This window comes from Plectropomus leopardus, chromosome 3 (assembly GCF_008729295.1).
Source record: "Plectropomus leopardus isolate mb chromosome 3, YSFRI_Pleo_2.0, whole genome shotgun sequence".
Lineage (NCBI taxonomy): Eukaryota > Metazoa > Chordata > Actinopteri > Perciformes > Serranidae > Plectropomus > Plectropomus leopardus.
In genome coordinates, this window is record NC_056465.1 from 23,070,200 (window position 1) to 23,088,386 (window position 18,187).

At 39.5% G+C, this 18,187-nt stretch overlaps 1 protein-coding gene across 1 annotated transcript in view; it reads left to right on the forward strand.

The window, feature by feature from the left end:
* The window catches only part of LOC121963620 (voltage-dependent R-type calcium channel subunit alpha-1E), an 84,776-nt gene that overhangs the window by 20,942 nt on the left and 45,647 nt on the right, over window positions 1–18,187 (forward strand). The window contains exons 4-7 of the mRNA XM_042513900.1: window positions 9,151–9,254; window positions 10,339–10,497; window positions 12,715–12,905; window positions 16,538–16,641. Coding sequence (XP_042369834.1) covers window positions 9,151–9,254; window positions 10,339–10,497; window positions 12,715–12,905; window positions 16,538–16,641 — 558 coding nt within the window. The remainder of the gene's footprint in view (window positions 1–9,150; window positions 9,255–10,338; window positions 10,498–12,714; window positions 12,906–16,537; window positions 16,642–18,187) is intronic.

The window sequence follows — 18,187 nt, forward strand, 5'->3', positions numbered from 1 at the left end:
TCATAGTTATGTCTGAAGTTTGAAACAATCTAAGTGCATCCAGCATGTACACTTTTTTAAAAAATGTATAAAGATGATAACAAGTGAGAGACTTTAAATAAAGTGCAGGGTTTTCTGAGGACACCATGTCTTGTCACTACAGAGTCAGCGCTGGGGAAGCTTCTTGAGCAGTGGTGCTGTCAGAGTGCTATCATTGCCAAGAAGACAATGTGTTGTATTCTGGTCTTCATTGTCTGCCGGGGACTAGACAGAGCACCAAGCCTAAATGCATTTACATTTATTTCTGCATATTTAAAGAATATATACAGTACATAAATGTGATAGATGTGATTATGATGTGTATTTTCTTTAGATGTTTTCCACACTATTTTGCAAAGAAAACCCAATAAGCCACTAAAAAAGTCTTCTACATCTCAAAGAGAAGTAATCCACTGCCTTTATCTGACAGCTGTTGTTCCTATTTGCTCCACTGAAAGACTGTACATACACAACAGTATCATAGAAGTAACTCCGCTATTATTTATAAAATGCTTTACATTATTTTGGATTTAAAATGAAAGTTTGTGGATTTTCAGTCAGATTTTCAGCTAGGCTGTCGCTTGAATTACGCCACCACAATCACCAAAGAACAGGATCAAGACATAGAACGGCCACTCTCTCAATCTCAAACCCAGTTAAAATAGTAAAACTAAGCGGGGCTGATCAAATATAATTCAAGATTATTTCACTATGTACCCTCAGATATCTACAGAAACATATTTTAGTGCACTGGTTGGCTGTAATACAGGAGTTTGTGAACAGGAAGTGGGTGCCACACTGTTTTCTGTATTGTAGCTCAAACCGTAAAACTAAGCAGTGCTGATAAAATATGAACCAGGATTCTGTAACTGTGTCTCCTATTTCTCATCCCAGATGTTTTCAGAAACATATTTTACTACACTGTTTACTTGCAATACAAGATTGTTTGGTACCAGCCAGACGCCATATGATTTCCGAGAAGCTCACATTAGGTCACAAACCAGTGGAAGTGTGTATTGGTCTCTTAAGCTGAGTGAATGCCAGTTTTATGAAAAGACCATCTTTCCAGCAGTGAAATACTCCTTTAACTACTCAACAGTTTAAAAAAAGGGAATTGAACTGACATTAAATGCTGAATAAATGCTTTTTAACAATAATCAGTAACAATAATCCAATAATATAATGAAACAAATATTAGTCTTCTTCTCGTAATTGATTATTCTTACATTGTATTATTGTATTTTATTTTTGTATAATCTTGATACGTCTAAAACCCCTGCCTGCAAAGTTTCACAATCCTCTCATGACCATAGAACACATCTGAATTGGATTTCATGACCTTGCTTTGAAGTTTTTAATGTCTTCTTATTTAGTAACATGTTCTATGTTTTTCTCAACTTTAAACTTTGTAATTCAGCAGGGTTCGTGCCTCGCCTGTAATAGGGTATATTGATACAAACATACAGTATGGAGGCAGTTGGATAATGATATGATGCAACAGTGTCATTTTAATTTTTTCATTGGTTTTTCATGCTTCATGTGAACTTTTGAGATCTCGAAAGAGTTGATGCGCTAACGACTCATCTCTGTACTGTACTGAATTAACATTCCTCCCTCTCTCTCTCTGTCTCTGTCTCTCTCTCTTCCGACAGATGGCTAATAAATCATTTACCCAAATCAATTATTCATTCTGGCCAAAGAGCAAACATTTACCTAACTGACACATAAACCAATATGCAGGCTGATACTCAGCTGATTCACATCAAGCCGGGCCAGTGTCTCAGCCTGTCAATATAAGGAGCGGTAGCATTTGATCTTGCATAACAACTTGGATATCTTGTGTGTGAATGTGGAGGGTTCAGTGTGTGTGTGTGTGTGTGTGTGTTTCAGAGAGAGAGTAAAAAGAATGAGGGGGGAGGTAAAAACGAGAGAGTACACTGTGGGAGGTAGAGAGGCTTATATTAACTAAACCATCCAGAGCAACGCTGTAGGAGTTGCTCCACACAATTCCTTATTCTGTCAAGACAATCTGCTGTACACACACACCACCCACTGCACTGTGGGCCACCAAAGCAGATATATGAATCCATCGTCCTGCAGAATCACAGGCCTTCATGATGTAGGAATGTGTAAGAGGTCAGACTGCAGTGTACAGGAGTGTAGGTGCTAAATGTTGACAACTCACTGTGTGACAGACCGGTAGCTTGAAACAAACTTGCTCAAGACTGATAGGTTGTTATTTAATTTCTTCTGAATATTTTGTTTTGTAGTAAAAAAAAATTAAAAATCAAAATCTGCACCCACAGTATTGAATGTTCACTTGAGCTATTCCGTCACAATATTATATTACAGACAGATGTAGACATTTGCAAATTTATCTCACCACTGCTGCTGATCATGGTCCTCTTTGCACTTGATATTAACATGTGCCTTGGGTGTTCGGTTCATGAGTGGACAACTCTAAGTAAAGATGTGAGTGCACCAAATGCATCCTCAGTGCCACATTTTTATGGATTGTGTATGCTAATGTGTCCTGGACCACACTGCCCAAGCTGGTATTCTTGCATTTCCGACTCCATCTGTTGCTGTTGTTACACAGGTTAGATGCAGTACTGAAGGACTGTCTCCAGAGCCGCCCTCCTCCTGGCAAATAGTCAGTTCAACGTCTCCCCAGTTAACACAAGCTAACACAGCAGCAGCAGCTGTTGAAAGCCAGCAAACTCACACCGACATCTAAAGGGCTCGACTCTGTCTGTCAATGACCATTAGTTAATGTTAGCTGTGTGATGCTAAAGGTTAGCCCCGTTATTGTGTGCGTGCAGGCGGATCACAAATGGTCACTCGACACATGTGGAGACACACTCTAATACCAGGTGTGAATAGACAGACACAAGATGCATGTAAATACCATGAGAAAAGAGGCTCATTATCTGTCAAAAATGATTGTGGCCCTGTGGCTAAAATGCTCTAAAAATGTCATAAACTGCAGGAAAACTCTTATTCAAATTTCTTTTCATGTCACGTCTGAAAGCAACAACTGAGCCAGTAGTTGGAGCCTGTGACGAGCAGATGCTCCAGTCCGTTCAGGGTGAGGAAAGGGGAGCGATTTATGATCAGAAAATAACTGAATACAGCCGGAAGCATTGGAAGATATCAGCAACACAACCTACAGTGAAGGAACATGCCAAGAAATGCCAAAGGAAAACTGCATCATCTATTGCTGTATAAAATCCCCTGTCATTCTTTCACAATATTACACCAAAATATTCCTTAAATCATAACAAGGGAGGTAAAAAAAAAAGAAACCACATTTTCATCCAGCTTGACTTCAGCATTTATTGGTGTGTCTCTCAAAGTGCTTAGTGCTGCTGGATTTCTTCCTGCTGATGCAATCTACTGCAAGTCATACTGTTGAACTGTACACACTGAAACATTAATGATTATATACTATATGGTATATTGCTTTTTGTTGGGTGGAAAACCTCCCACCTTTCCAAAAAAAAGGTATCTCTATCACCAAATAGCTTGTATGGAAGTCATTTAGCTGACCTTAATACATAGAAATAACCTGAAAAGGCCTCTTTCGAAGCAGATATTTTGACATGTCATTGCAGGAAAAGCACATGTCTAACTGATAACATTGATAGTGGCAATAAAGAAAAATAAAAGTAGATATGTCCTTGCAGCTTTTTATTATTAAGCAGCATCTTGTGATATATCGAAATTATACTGTAAACCTTGAGCTCAGACCTAGTGGTGTAAAAAACACATGCAGTGGTATTAATATCACTACAATAGTCAGGTGCACTCATATCACATTAGTTAGCAGCTTGACAGTGACATGGAGCATAAGTCACAACGTTATCAGTATCACGGCATGCCGGCTGTCACGACAGATTTGTCACGCAGCAGCAAGCTGTCAGTTCTGCAGGGTATGTCACTGTTACTCACTTATCATGGCTGACAACTCTGACCAGGGCATCAGCTCAGTTCACTGCAGTGTGTATCTCACATCATGCCTGCAGATACGTGCACGGTGAACAAAGATGTTTTTCCTGCGCAACGGCTACCGGTGACTAAAAATGACTTGTAGATGCACCAGGCACCTGTCAGATGGGTGTTGTCTCTGACATCAGTTTAAGTGTAGATAAAGTGACTGCCGGGGTTCAACCAATCCAAAACCCAAGTTTTATTTACGCTCTACTTTGGTTGGGAGGAAGATACAAAATAGAGAAATTGGGAGAGGTACAGGAACTGAATTGGGCTGCAAAATCTATTTGATCTTTAACTGTCAGGTGGTTTCTGAAATCTAACATAAATGGAAGGAGTCTCTGTCTGTCTTTCTGTCTGTCCTTCAAAAATTACAACAATTGTTCATCCGATCAACTTGGTCCACTTGGTGCATTGCTGAGGACCAAAGAAAATGCAGTGTCAAAAATGAGCTCTGAGATCAGATTTATTAGAAGAGTGTTACTGGTAGGTATGTAACTATATGTTTTATTTTGATTCAGTGATCAACAATCCAATATTATCAATGCAAAGTGAAAATATCATTACATATTGTCATCTTGAAGATTTATTTTTAAATTCCCATTGTACGTCTGTGTAACCATTTGTGTGTAAACATTTAAATATTGTGAGTGGCCTAGCACCAGGAAGACAATAGTGACGGCTGAGAAAAAGGCAATGTGGATATTTACTAATATGGTCTCATATCGATCGCAGGCCCCTGATTTGATTTGAGTCATTGTCGTATCGTGGCAGACTTAATGATATAACCATGTCTTGTATTGCTCTTCAAAGAATCTACATAATCTTGTATAGTGATGAAACTTTTGATTTACAGCCCTAGTTACTACCGCCAGGAGTACACACCGTGTAGTGTACTGAGAGGGGACCCCAATGAGCTGTTACATCGCCAATTAGCATGCTGGGTAAAGCCCTGTGCCCTGTGTTGCTCACTACAGTACATCCAAGAACAGATGAAAAAAGAGCGGAGATGTTACATTAGAGCAAACTCAAACATTTCAAGCATTAGGGTGCGCCGGTAGCTTACAGAATAAAGCAGGTACCATTAAGGCTGAGTCCCTACTGCAGCACCCCAGGTTTGATTCTAGCCAGGGAGCCATTGATGCATACACCATTCCCTCACCCCTGTATTTACTCTCTTTTTAAAACAAAGCAGAAGTATAAAAAAAAAAGAAGGCCTGGTCCCAAATAGCTAGCTGTTAGCAAATGACATATATGCTTTTGTATTGCTTGGCGATGTAGTTATATAATGGCAAGTGTAGGACTCAAGGAAGTACATTGTTGAGGTGGAGGTCAAGCAATCGGCCCCTTCCAAACAGGCATGTTTTAAATGAGCACTGCACTAGTGTTCTGAAATTAAGACACTCTTAGAAATTATAATAAACTAACAAATCATTCATTTCATTTAATCTAAGCCTATACTGTCATTATAACCACAGAGGTTCACTATGAATATAAAAGTGGTTGATGTTTCCATTTAAATCAAAAAAAGATCTAAACTACTACTAACATTAAACAAATCAATGAATTGTCCTATGAAAGGGAGAGGGGAAACTAGAGGGAGGAAATCAACTGTTTGCCAAAATCTTTCATTTGTGCCAAATCTGCCATGTGTTGTGCTTCCCTTGGCTGATTTACATCTGCCAGTTTGTGTGGCCAACCTTCACCTTCCTCATCTCAGTCATATAGAGGGTGCCAATGTCCAGACGGCAGGAGTGTGAAGCATAGCTGTCGTAATGATGATTGCGAAGCACTGGGAAGGAGGGAAGTAAAGGTTATTGGGTTATTTTGGACAATATGTTCATATAAATTCATGAAATGTATCTCATTTCATGCTGCACTGTGTATATAGAGCATTTATTTCTCCTCTTTGATGGGGAATGTCCAGTTCCTGGCCAAAACAGCCTATAAGTCAAGTCAAGTCAAGTCAGTTTTATTTATAGAGCCCATTATCACAAAACATGGTTTGCCTCAGAGGGCTTTACAGTGTACGACATCCCTCTGCCCTTAGACCCTCACATCACCCAAGGAAAAACTCCCCAAAAAGAACCCCTGTAACGGGGAAAAAAAAAAGGAAGAAACCTCAGGAAGAGCGGTAGAGGATGATGAGGGATCCCTCTTCCAGGACAGACAGACGAGCAATAGATGTCGTAAATAGCAAATGAAATACAATCATGGCAAAAAAGGAAAGAGAGAGAGAGAGGGGGAGAGAGGCACAGCAATAATAGAAACAGATGCATGTCATATTACAATAATGGTAAGTGTGAAATTAGTAATTGCACTCTATGATGATGTTGAGGGAAATGATAACAAGAGAGATGATATAAGAGGTTTGTTTAACCAAAAGGTCAAAAACTAATCAGTCAGGAGGTAGCAGGCAAACACTTTGATTTATTTTTGTGTGTGGCACCCAAATCTAAGTACCAACTTACAGAGGAAAGGAGAGGAGAGCAGAGAGGCCTCTCTAGTTGTAGATTGGCATCAGACTGGACCTTCACCTGAGGAGAAAGGACAGGAAAATTCAATGAGATCCCACTGTGAAATTTGTTGTGACTTTTGATTTATGGCAGATTTTTTTTTACATATAAAATAAAAAGTGGCTTACAGGCAGTGAAACAGTCCAGTTTACTGTAGTATGAATTCATCATTGTCTTCAGCACCATGGACAGCTCAATAGCTGTGCTCGCGTGCTCATGCCTCACTGTAATTTTGGGAAAGTTTCTGCATAAATTTTACATCACATGTAAACATTGAATTTAAATCTGTATTTGCTTGACCAAAAATTGCAAATGTTCTATTAGTGTAATGGTGATACTAACACCCAGAAACCTGCCCAATACACAGACACTAAAGAGACACAGACTGAGAACCAGCAGCAAACATTATCTTTCTAGCTGTCTCTTTCTTTACCACAAGCATGAACACAAACAACATCTTGGCCTAAACAAGCTGACAAACAAAAGTCGCTTTTACATGATTTCTGTCTCCAAGAAGAAACAAGTTTGTCTGGGTGTTTTTTAACTTCTACAGACTGTCACCATTGTAAAACAGGGCTCAGGACATCCACAGAATAACTGCGGACCAAATGAGGAAGCCATTTTTAGGCTCTCCATCCCCTAGTCTCCATAACAACTAAAGAGCAGCCAAGACTGACTAATGGTCTGGAGAAAGATTGAGAGATGGAGGAAGTGGGGGATGAAATGACAGAGGTGGCAGGAGGCAGCGGAGGGAGTGATTGGAGTAAAAGGAGGGAAGGTGGAGAAAAGTACAAAGACGTAGAGTGCTGGGTGAGAAAGGAAGGGGGAGAAAATCCAAAGGGGTGTAGTAAGACGTGTGAAACCTGTGAGGATCATTCTATTTCTGTATTTGTGTAGATGATGGTGAGCTATTTTAATCTTTCTCCCCCCCCCCCCCCCCTCTCTCTCACTCTCTCTTTTCTCTCTGTCTCTTTCTTTCTTCTGTTAATTAAATCAGATGAGGCTTTGTGTCTCCTAATAATATAGACAAGGCTAATTCTCACCACTGCATCACAGGAATGTAATTGGGTCTGTTTTCTAGCTGTGTGATAATCAAGTATGCTATCGTCTCACAGCAAATTATAGTACTGCACTTAAAGATGGTTCTTTAACATTGTACCACATAAATCATGTGTTTACAAAGCTGCAATCATTTTACATAATCCACCTATCAATTGCCTTAGAAATTGTTCTTTCATAATTTGTGGCCTTTATATTCATCCTGTCTTCATGATTAAAGTGAATTTAAATGTACTGTACGTAACTTTTCATATGTATTAATCGTTTCCTGCTGCCAGTAAGTCCTTTCACCATTTTCTCAGTTGCCTGTAACAGCCTGTTGATTGATTCCTACACAGGCCAAAAATTTTTGGAAAATCCAAATGATGATGCTTGATATCCAAAAAATCCCTTCTTGGCAGAAAGCCATTAAGGCCGCCCTCTCCACTACAGCACTACAATTAGCAACAGTAGCTAACATTAGCTAAGAAATTGAGTCTAACATCAACTTTACAATTAACAGCCTCAAATGAGGTGTCATGGGAAAGGATTTTGTGAAAGTTAGATACAGAATCTTTAATGAGAATGTTTATTTAACTGTCAATGGATTCAATTGGCCAGTAGAGCAAGTTCCACTAACTTACAGTTAAAGTTTTGGAGTTGGGAGAGTGTAAATCTTATGAAACTTTGTCATCAAAAGTCTTGATAGAAAACGCTGCTCCATTCTCTCCTTGGCAAGAACATTTCCTCTACTCCCCTTTTGCAATTTTTCTATTGTTTTTACCTCACTGTTCCATCTGTCTCTGTCTTTCTCTCAGTAGGCATCTGGGTGAAAGGGGAATAAATGTGTGTTCAGGTCAGTGGAAAATGGAGAAACAGAGTCAGAGGTGCAAGTCTAATTGGGGATGAGGTTTTAAAAACAGGTGGAGGAAGAGGGAGATGAGAGTAGAGAGGTTTAGGGATGAGGAGTGAGATATGAGGGTACAGAGGGCAGAGAGAAAAAGAAGGAAGAGGGCAGACTAATGAGGATGCCGGGCGGGGGGAGATCACCAGACACTGTCTTTCTTTTTCTCATCAGTGTGATGGCTGAAAGCCACAGAGGTATATTTAGAGGGCAGGGGGAACAGAGGAAACAAAACAAGATAAAGTAAAAATGAAACTTTTCACGACTTTGTGCAGCAGATAAGAAGTCGGTGTGTTTGCGACAAGTGTGTGTGTGTCCACGTATGTGTTTGTCCACAAGCTTCATGTCTCTCCAGCCTGAGGGTGTCTTTCTTTGTTCTTCTAAATAGCAGTTGTCACAGCCATCCTCCCACACACTGCAAAACAGCCATAAACCCCCCAAAACACCCCTGTTGTTTTCTCTGTTTTCTCTCTGCTTGCTGGAGACCCTCATGTCCTCACACTCCATATCTAAGCACTGCAGCCTTCCTCCAACACTGTGTGCGATGGCCTTCGCGTGTTCATGCATGTGTGTGACTCCCCCTTTTTGACACGGCTCTGCAGCAGATTATAAAGCGGAACATTGTAGCATTCTGCTCCGTGACTTTGTTTTTCTGTGTATGTGGGTTTGCGTTCACCTCTGCAGGATCCTGGCTGCTGCAGGGGCGCATATGAATATCTCAGTGGACTTGAGGACCCTGAGGGCGGTACGAGTGCTCCGACCCCTGAAACTGGTCTCAGGCATCCCCAGTGAGTACCAAAGAGGAGGAATTGAAGGGTCAAGTAAAAAAAAAAAAAAAATCTCTCATTATCCTAGTGCTATCTAATCGTGAAGATAGTTTTCAGACATCGCCTCTGAAATTTTAGTGTCCATTCCGTTGAATGTTTGTGGTCCTCAGGCAAACGTAGAATATTATGTAGTATATTAAAATATATCATTATAAATTTCTTTTTAGAGACAATGTCCCTGTTTATCCATAATGCACAATCTAAACAGTTTTCATTTGGACTATTTTTTTTAACAGAAAGCATTTCCAAAGAAATAAAACCAAAACTGTCTGTGGAACTAGATTTTTTGTTGTCCTTTTTGTTGTACTTTGGTCCATTCACAACTGCCATTGGAATTCCTTATTTAACGAAGGGTTGAACTACTTAATTAACCAGGCATGTTACATCTTAGGCCAGTGTCTGCATGGAGTATTGGTTTGACCTAGACATAGAGCTGCAACTAAGCATTATTTTCAATATCAATGAATCTGCTGATTGTAAAAACATTTCCTCCACCAAAAAGTTCTTCAGAGCCCAAATTGACATCTTCAAATTGCTTGTTTTGTTTGACCAGTATTCAAAAATCCAAAGATATTTAGTTTATAATCTTAAACCACTAAGAAAAGCAAGTAAATATTTACAATTTAGAAGTTTGGATCAGTGAATCATGAAATTACTTGATTACCTTTATTAAAAGTTCTGTATGTACCTCTTGAAAAAGATGTTGAGCCTGTTGTTGGGTCTTATTCCCAGGTCGTCAAATACAGATGCGCTCTCATTTGTTGGTCGTCACATACCAACATTTGGTCTGACTACCAACCCAAAGTGTGATGACCTGGGAAAGAGACCTAACAAACAACTATCAGCCTCCATAGTTACATACTGCATCTTTTACAGAATAGCTTCATTTAATTTTCTGTTGATCAGCCAGTGGATTAATTCACTAATCACTTCAGCTCTACTTGAATACATTGAAAACATTACAATTTATGACACCCACATTTTTTACATTAGTGTTTTGTGTTTTGACCTTAACTCTGCTGCTCACTGTGTGCTCTGCTTCCAGGTCTGCAGATAGTCCTGAAGTCTATAATGAAGGCCATGGTTCCTCTGCTGCAGATCGGCCTGCTGCTCTTTTTTGCAATCCTTATGTTCGCCATCATTGGCCTGGAGTTTTACAGCGGCAAACTGCACTTCACCTGCACGCCACTGCCTGGAATACTGGGTACAGACACACTGACTGTATATAACAATATAACAAACCTGCCCAGACATTGTCATCCAGCTTATAGAAGTGTGTGTTAGTCCCTATAATATGTTGTGAGCCCATTAGTTATTTGTCTTAATTAAATCACACACACACATACACACACACACACACACACACACACACACACACACATATACATATACATAAGCAATGATTCATACAATTCCATTTGTGTTGGTAGCCAATAGTGACATCTTGTGATTACTCTTAAGCCAAGCACTAATATGAATTGCATGACAAAAGAGCAAACTGTCTCAGCACCTCTGCCACACACTGATGGCATGAATGAAACAAAAGAGAGCAATTTGTTGAAAGGGCCTGAAATGGTTGTGAATAATTCATAAATGTAAACAGATAAAAGACTAATATTAGAACTGTTTTTGACAGCAAACTGCATCAAAAACTGAAAAGCAGAGTCAAGACTGAGCTTCTGTTGTTGTTCTTGTTGAGTGGGTGTATATTTTATGTGTGTGGCTGTCTAACGTATGCATAATTCTTTAGGTAGTAGATTCATTGTTGTAATCACAAATGCATTCACACATGCAGAGAATGGCATCTCAGCCTGCACCTGCAGGCTTGATCAAACTAAACTAGCAGTGTTGTCCCGTATAATTAAAACCAACAATGCAGTTTGCTACAATGGCTCATTGTACATTCACGGCTGTCATTAACCTTTGAGCTGTTCCCGTCACACTGAATCTGAATGGCCATTTAGATAAAACAGACAGTCTGAAGTGAGTATTTTCTGTCACTAAGTGGTCACGTTACAGATAGACAGGCTGCTCCACTGTTCGATAGAGAGGGCTGTGTTTTATTCTGCTTGATTCTTTTTTCTGCATGTTGTGACATGTGGCTAATAACACTTCATTGAGACAAAAAAAATCACTGTCACACAATTTAATTGTACAGCAATAATGAGTGACTCACTGGGTATATACTGTATATTGGTTTCACCCTCTGAGAGCCATCATAGACCCTTTTTTCCCTTTTCTTAAGGGGGACAGGGGGTCTTTAGGGGGAGATAGCAGTTCAACAGTATACGCCAAATCAAAGTGGTATATATCATAATATCACATTAAGACACTAAGAATTTGAGGAAGATTGTGAGGAATCTGTGATTTAGTATAAAAACCTTTTGACATTTGTAGAATTTGGTAAGAATTGCATTTTTCGAGGACTGGATGGTAAGCACTTCTGCTCTGGAAACTGCTGAGAAGCCCTCTTATTGTCAGTATAGCTATGAAAGCTATACATCCTCTGAATGCTAAGGTCTCTAGTTTGTGGGTGTAAAGTTTTGTAAAGTTTTCCTTTGGCTGTGATTATTAGGTCACAATATATCAGTTTATGCAGACACTTTCCTCTCGAAAAAATATTCTTACCACAATGAAATGGCTACTAGGGGTCTAACATCTTCACACATAGTTAAAGCTTAGCTCACTGAATCCACAAAAGTCTTAGCTTTCCAGTCATATCCAATTTATGCAATTTCAAGGCTGTTTAGGGACTCAGTGTGCAGAAATATTTAAACACAATGGGCAAAAATAACACATCTGTACTGCATGTTTTTGCCCAAAATTGCACGGTGAATATATCTGTAAAGGGAAGACTTGTAGACCCATTTTAATTCAGACATCTTCAGGTTAGAAGTCAAGGAACCCCTGTGAAAATGGCCATGCCAAAATTTGGTATGACTTGTCCCTTAGCCCTCTTTATGAGAAGTTAGTATTACATGGTTGATTCCAATGGATCGGCTAAGATCATCAGTATTTCCGTGAGTTTCTTAGAGTCAAACTTTATGATTCAACTTTCCCTCAACTGGTAGAGTCTGCACCCCATATAGACTGAGTCCTTGGCAAAGATCTGGTTTGAATGCAACCCATGGCTGTCCATTGCATGTCATCCCTTCTCTCTCCCCTCTTTCCTTTCACTGCAAAAAATGTCCTAAAATATATCTTTAAAAATAATATTTATGTGCTGAAGCTTAAAGACCACCAGGCATGAAAATGACAGATTTATACGCTCAGATTCTGTGTGAAAACTGTTCAATGCATGATAGTTTTTAAGTTTATTTATCGAACAAAGCATGGTCTGTTGTTTGGAACTTCGATATCATGTAAGACATATGACATATTTCTACCTTTTTCCTCTCCCTCTATGGAACCTTCTGTTCAGAAAATGAGACGGTGGACCCCTCTGAGTACAAGTTCCCATGTGGCGAGCGCCAGTGTCCGCCCAAGTACAATTGCTCCGATACTTGGATTGGCCCTAATGACGGCATCACTCAGTTTGACAACATCCTGTTTGCTGTTCTCACTGTCTTCCAGTGCATCACTATGGAGGGGTGGACCACTGTACTCTACAATGTAAGACCACACACACACACGTGCCACTCATAATATTCTTCTCAGTTTACAAAAATTATTGAGATGCAGCAGCTTTTTGTCACAATATCGACTCAATTTACCCTAAAGAGGACATGCAGCTTTGGCTCCAGCACACTGATGGTAGCTGAGTGAAGGTCTGCCACCTCTACATCCTCCCCTGTCAGACGATCTGCCTGTGGATGGAGAATATGTGGGGACAGAGGGTTGCTGGCTTGTGATTTAAGTGCTGAAATTGCAGAGTGCTCTGTTGATTCCTGTTTTGCACTCAGCTTGCCTTTTTTATTCCATCTATCCTTAGAAATGTATAACCTGCTGCAACATGCTGCAAGGGCTGAATAGAGATTAGACTGCCCACTTACTAGTTATGAAATATGGCACGCTTTAAAATCTCTATAAATGTAATCTAGGATTAATGACTGTATACACCTCTGCTATGTACTGTGTGAATATGAACAAAGAGAGTGGATTATAAATATTCTTTCTGCTTCTCTTTTAAAATATTTTAGTATGTTGAACCAATGTTTATTATTTCTTTTATCGCAGGCAAGGTTAGCAGAAATCTGTCTCCCTGAACCATGCCTCTCAAAGAATTATTATTCCCCCATCTTCATGTGATACAGTGGATCAGTATATATAATGCTATTAACGGTGTGTAGTTTTGGCATCCAGCTTGATTGACATCGTCAAGTCCTCCGGGAGCATCCTCCGGAGCAGTTGATCGTTCAAAGATTGATTCAGAATAAGAGCTGGCTGAGTCAGAAATGTTTTTGCGCTGTAGGATTGATAGGAAGTTAAGACTTTTATGCTCAAGGACTCTTAGTCAAACAGCAAAAGCAAGAAGACGTGTTTTGAATTTTTCTACAGTTATGCAAAAAAGAAAACAGCAAAATACTCAGTGTTCACCAGTGAGTGTCAAACCAGGTACAATTTAGTTTTTAGGGCTGAACCTGACTCAGAATTATGTCAGTCAAATCATATTTGGCTGCTCAAGATGTTTCTTTATTTGTTCCTTTTTTTCTATATAGAGTTTGAGAATTTGAACAGGGTTCAGCAGGATGTTCAGGATGACAGAGACAATCACATAATAAAGTAAAAGTTAGCCCTTCAAGCTAATATGGGCTACTATGCTAATAAGGGATAGAAAATGTGCAGCATATTTTGCCAACAATAGAAACAAATGCTAAAGACTGCAACATTTTAAGTTGTTGTGAGGTTTAAATTCAGCATTTTTAAGTAGAAGGCAGAAGACAACATTTTCTCAGAGCTTGACTAGTTTAAGTCTCTCTTCCTCCAAGCAGCTGTCTCTGTCTCACTCAAACTAAACTTGGGTTTCAGTCCACAGTGAGACACTGCAGTGTGCTTTTTGAGAGTCTATGTCAGAGTAAGAGGAGCAGACACACACATACACACACACACAGACAGACAGTATGTAGTCAGAGAGGCAGGCAGTGGCACCATTTGCTAATTTGATAAAGCTGTTGCCTGTGTGACCATCCAACAAATCAAGTCCAATGATGACCACCTCTGGTTGCAGCTAAATGAAAAGATCCTGTTCAGACAGGGACACTGTTGAAAATCCAAAAGAACATATAATTTTCCAAAAAAATTATCCTTCTGCTCATGAAGGCTTGGATACCTTTAAAATTTGCTAAGCATGGATACATTATTATATTAAATTATTTCATTTAATCATTCAAATTCCTGGTTTATTGCTGCCATAACCACAACTGATCTCTTAATTTATACTGCATTATTTTAGACGAGATTAGACCATTTTCCAAACTTTTGTGCATTTTACTGTAATATACTTTTGGCAAAATAAATACATAGAAAATTATAAAAAGTTATGTGTTCAGAAGCTTTTGTAGCCAGACATTTTGGAGTGCTCAATCTTTGATTCATTTTTAAACAAATAAGGAAACATGCTACTCAAGGTCTAAAGTGCTCTAAGGAACCTTTTCCAAAATTTGATTTATTAGGATAAAATAATAATAGTTGCAATACTCCCCCAAGGCCAAAAATAGTATTAGGAAAATAGTATTTTGGAAGTCAGAGTGGTGGACTTTATGATTTTGAATGTCCAAGAACAGAGGCTTTATAAATAAAATTGAAATGAACTGAATTGAGTCAATTTAATTAGGCTGAAGTTTTTTTCCAACTCTATTTATTGCAAATTTGCACAGGTAAATAAGAATACAAATCAAACATGCTCAGGGCCTGTGAGTTATCACCCAGGAGAACCAGACCTTCCAACCTAACTATTAGTGCCCACGGTCTAAGCACCTCCCACCTAGCTGCACCCTGAATAAGAAAAGCACAAGAAAAAACACACAGAAAACAAAAGAACAAACAAACAAACAAAAAGAAAATGGGATAAGAGAAGAGCCGGAGCTTAGCTTTCCTCAGGGTCAGGCATTAAGTTACTTATGCATCCAAAAAGGGGCTCCATGCCTTTTAAAGGTATTCAAGGTGCCTTTTTTAGAGAGTCTTAGTCTCTCAAGTTTTATACACTGTCAAACTTATTTAATCCATCCATCATGGATGTGGATTGAAACACTTAAAAAGAATGAGATGTTTGCAGTGGCATGAGAAATTTGCTTTAGGAGGGACGTCAAATATTACTGTGATTGGATTGGGATTGATGCTCATGGTGCAGGAATCCTGCAGAGTTTCAAAGATTATTGCCCAGTAATGTAGTATCCTGGTAAAGTATTATGACATATGGATGAAGTTCACGGGTGAGTGTTTACAGCTATTACAGGAATCCCTAGCCTCCGGGTACATCTTTGCTAATCTAGCATTGATATAGTGGATTCTATGCAAAATCCTTATTAGGCTGTAGTCTAAATATTTTCATCAACTGAGCCAGTTTTAATCTAAAGAAAAGAAAAAAGGATAGACAAGTATGCGCTGGAGGGCATTATTGTATGCTTCTTGCAGGTACAATAAATAAAATATGTGGAAATCAACAGACAATCACAGGAGTAAAAGTATAAGCCTTACCCACCCTGTGCAGTAGGCACCTATGATGAATTTAACTTCATTTTTTGTTGTTGTTTTCCCTCTACCTCAGATTATCTCAGGAAAGCAACAATCGAAAGCACACTCACACACACAAAATGCTGTGCCGGGGTGTAATTTGTGGTCAGCTGCCTGCTCTTTCAGTTTTTATTGAGATGGATGAAGGCAGATGATTTTCCAGAGTGATTGTATTATGTTGTCTAAAGTGATGCTGGATGAGCTCTGCTGCTGAGCAGTGAGGGAGGGAGGAAAGAGAAAGACAGCATGCTGCTACTTTGCAGCTGAAAAAGGAGTGCTGACCATACAGACTAAGTGACTAAAGTATAGATGTAATACTGTTTCTATATTGACTTCATACAGTAGTTTGTCCGGTGCAGAATACCTCCACTCTCCTCCACACTTTTCCTGTGAGGCCAGAGTAGATCAATAATGTCTCTGTTCGGTGCCCTGACTGCACTCTGACTTAAACTTTCAGCAGTAACCCAAACACCTACACTTGTATATTTTTGTCTCGTATTTCAATGGCAGCATGAGTCTGCTCCTGCCGTGACGTGATTTTGCTGAATTTAGCATTTATTTTGATGTTTTAGACCAATGATGCCTTGGGCTCCAACTGGAACTGGCTCTACTTCATCCCTCTCATCATCATCGGCTCTTTCTTTGTCCTGAACCTGGTGCTGGGAGTCCTCTCTGGGTAGGTTCACGTTTAAAGAGACTCTTCCCTCTGCCTGAATTTTTTCTTATTTTCTTCTTTTTTTTCTGTGTTTGGGACATTTGTGGGTGTGTATCACCACAGCACTTAAGTGAGTTTGGTGCTTTTAAAAAGGTAGCAACCTGACGTCAGACATTAACCAGCAGGCATCCAAGAGACACAGTGCCAGAAAATATGCAAATACAGCGAGACTGAATGCCAAATTAATCTGGGCTGGCTTTTACTTTCACTTTTGCAGGTGAGCACGTTTATAAAAAGTAACCGGCAATCCTGCATGCTAAAGTTTTAAGCTCAAATTCAGGTTAATTTAAACTATCAATATCTCAGCCTTTTGTGGGGAGATTTATCAGGCATTTCTAGCTCATAGATCATCAATATACATTTTTACTAGCTTTTTATAATTCTTGCCATGTTGACTTCATCGTCTTTTATCAACAATAATGCAACTTTCTATGAAGGTAAGGTCCCTGATTTCCTGAAAGATTTAAACTGTCTCAGTTGAGCCCATTTATGTCCATGAGCCTTTTCAATCCTGAAAGTCCAAACCAAGGTCCCAACCAAGTTTGCTTTTTCATTGCAGAGTGTAAATTTGATCTGGTTAGTTCTGGTTTCACGTTGCAGTTTTGTGAGTGCACAGAAGGAGTGTACATGACTTACCTACATCCTGTTGTCACCACCTACATAAGTAGGGTCCCTTGATACTTCTGATTTCTGATTCTGATTCTGATACTTGTAGATGATTGGTTTGTCAATGAGCTTACCATCTTCTCTTATCCTCTCTCTAGTGTCCAAATTTTTGTGATTTTTTTCCAACAGACTCCTGCTCTGCCCATGCTACCACAGTTTAGTTTGTTTTGTTGTGTTGTTTTTCCCTTTTCTGGTTCTGTTAACCATGTCCTGCTTCAGCAGTTCAGAGGCAAGGTACTGGAACTTTACCAGGGTCTCATGGGGTCTTTATTCAGAGACACACTGAAACCGTCACTGTTCATTTACTACCACTTGGCAACTTTACCGCTAATTCCTCCCGTTCTTTGATCAGCAACACCTGTTTGCATTGAGTACATGTCCTCTTTCTCTTTCTCTCTCTCTCTCTCTCAGCCACACACTTGCTATGTACAGATTAAGCCCTGAGCTTGGAGCTCCCTTACTCTTATAACATGACAACAGCCTGCCAGAACATCTTGTAATTAGTCTGAAAGTAAGAACCGTGTTAGAAGTGTTTTCACACAAGAAACAAACATAGCCATGGTTAGGTTTAATCGAGACCAAGACATCCTCTTTCTGTCTGACCAAGGTTTGGATGTTTTGGTTCGGACCACGGGGTTTTACATCTGTAATTTTGGTTTCAGATCAAACTGAAAAGTCTGAGTGTCTGGACCAAATAATGTAGGTGTGAAAGGGCCTTAAGTAATGCCAGTGAATTGGCAGGACACCACTGTTGCATATCTTTGTTGGCCCTTAGTTGCCTTTACAACCCATAGCACGCCAGTCAGTTATTTAATGGTAAATGAAATGCCTTATATGGATC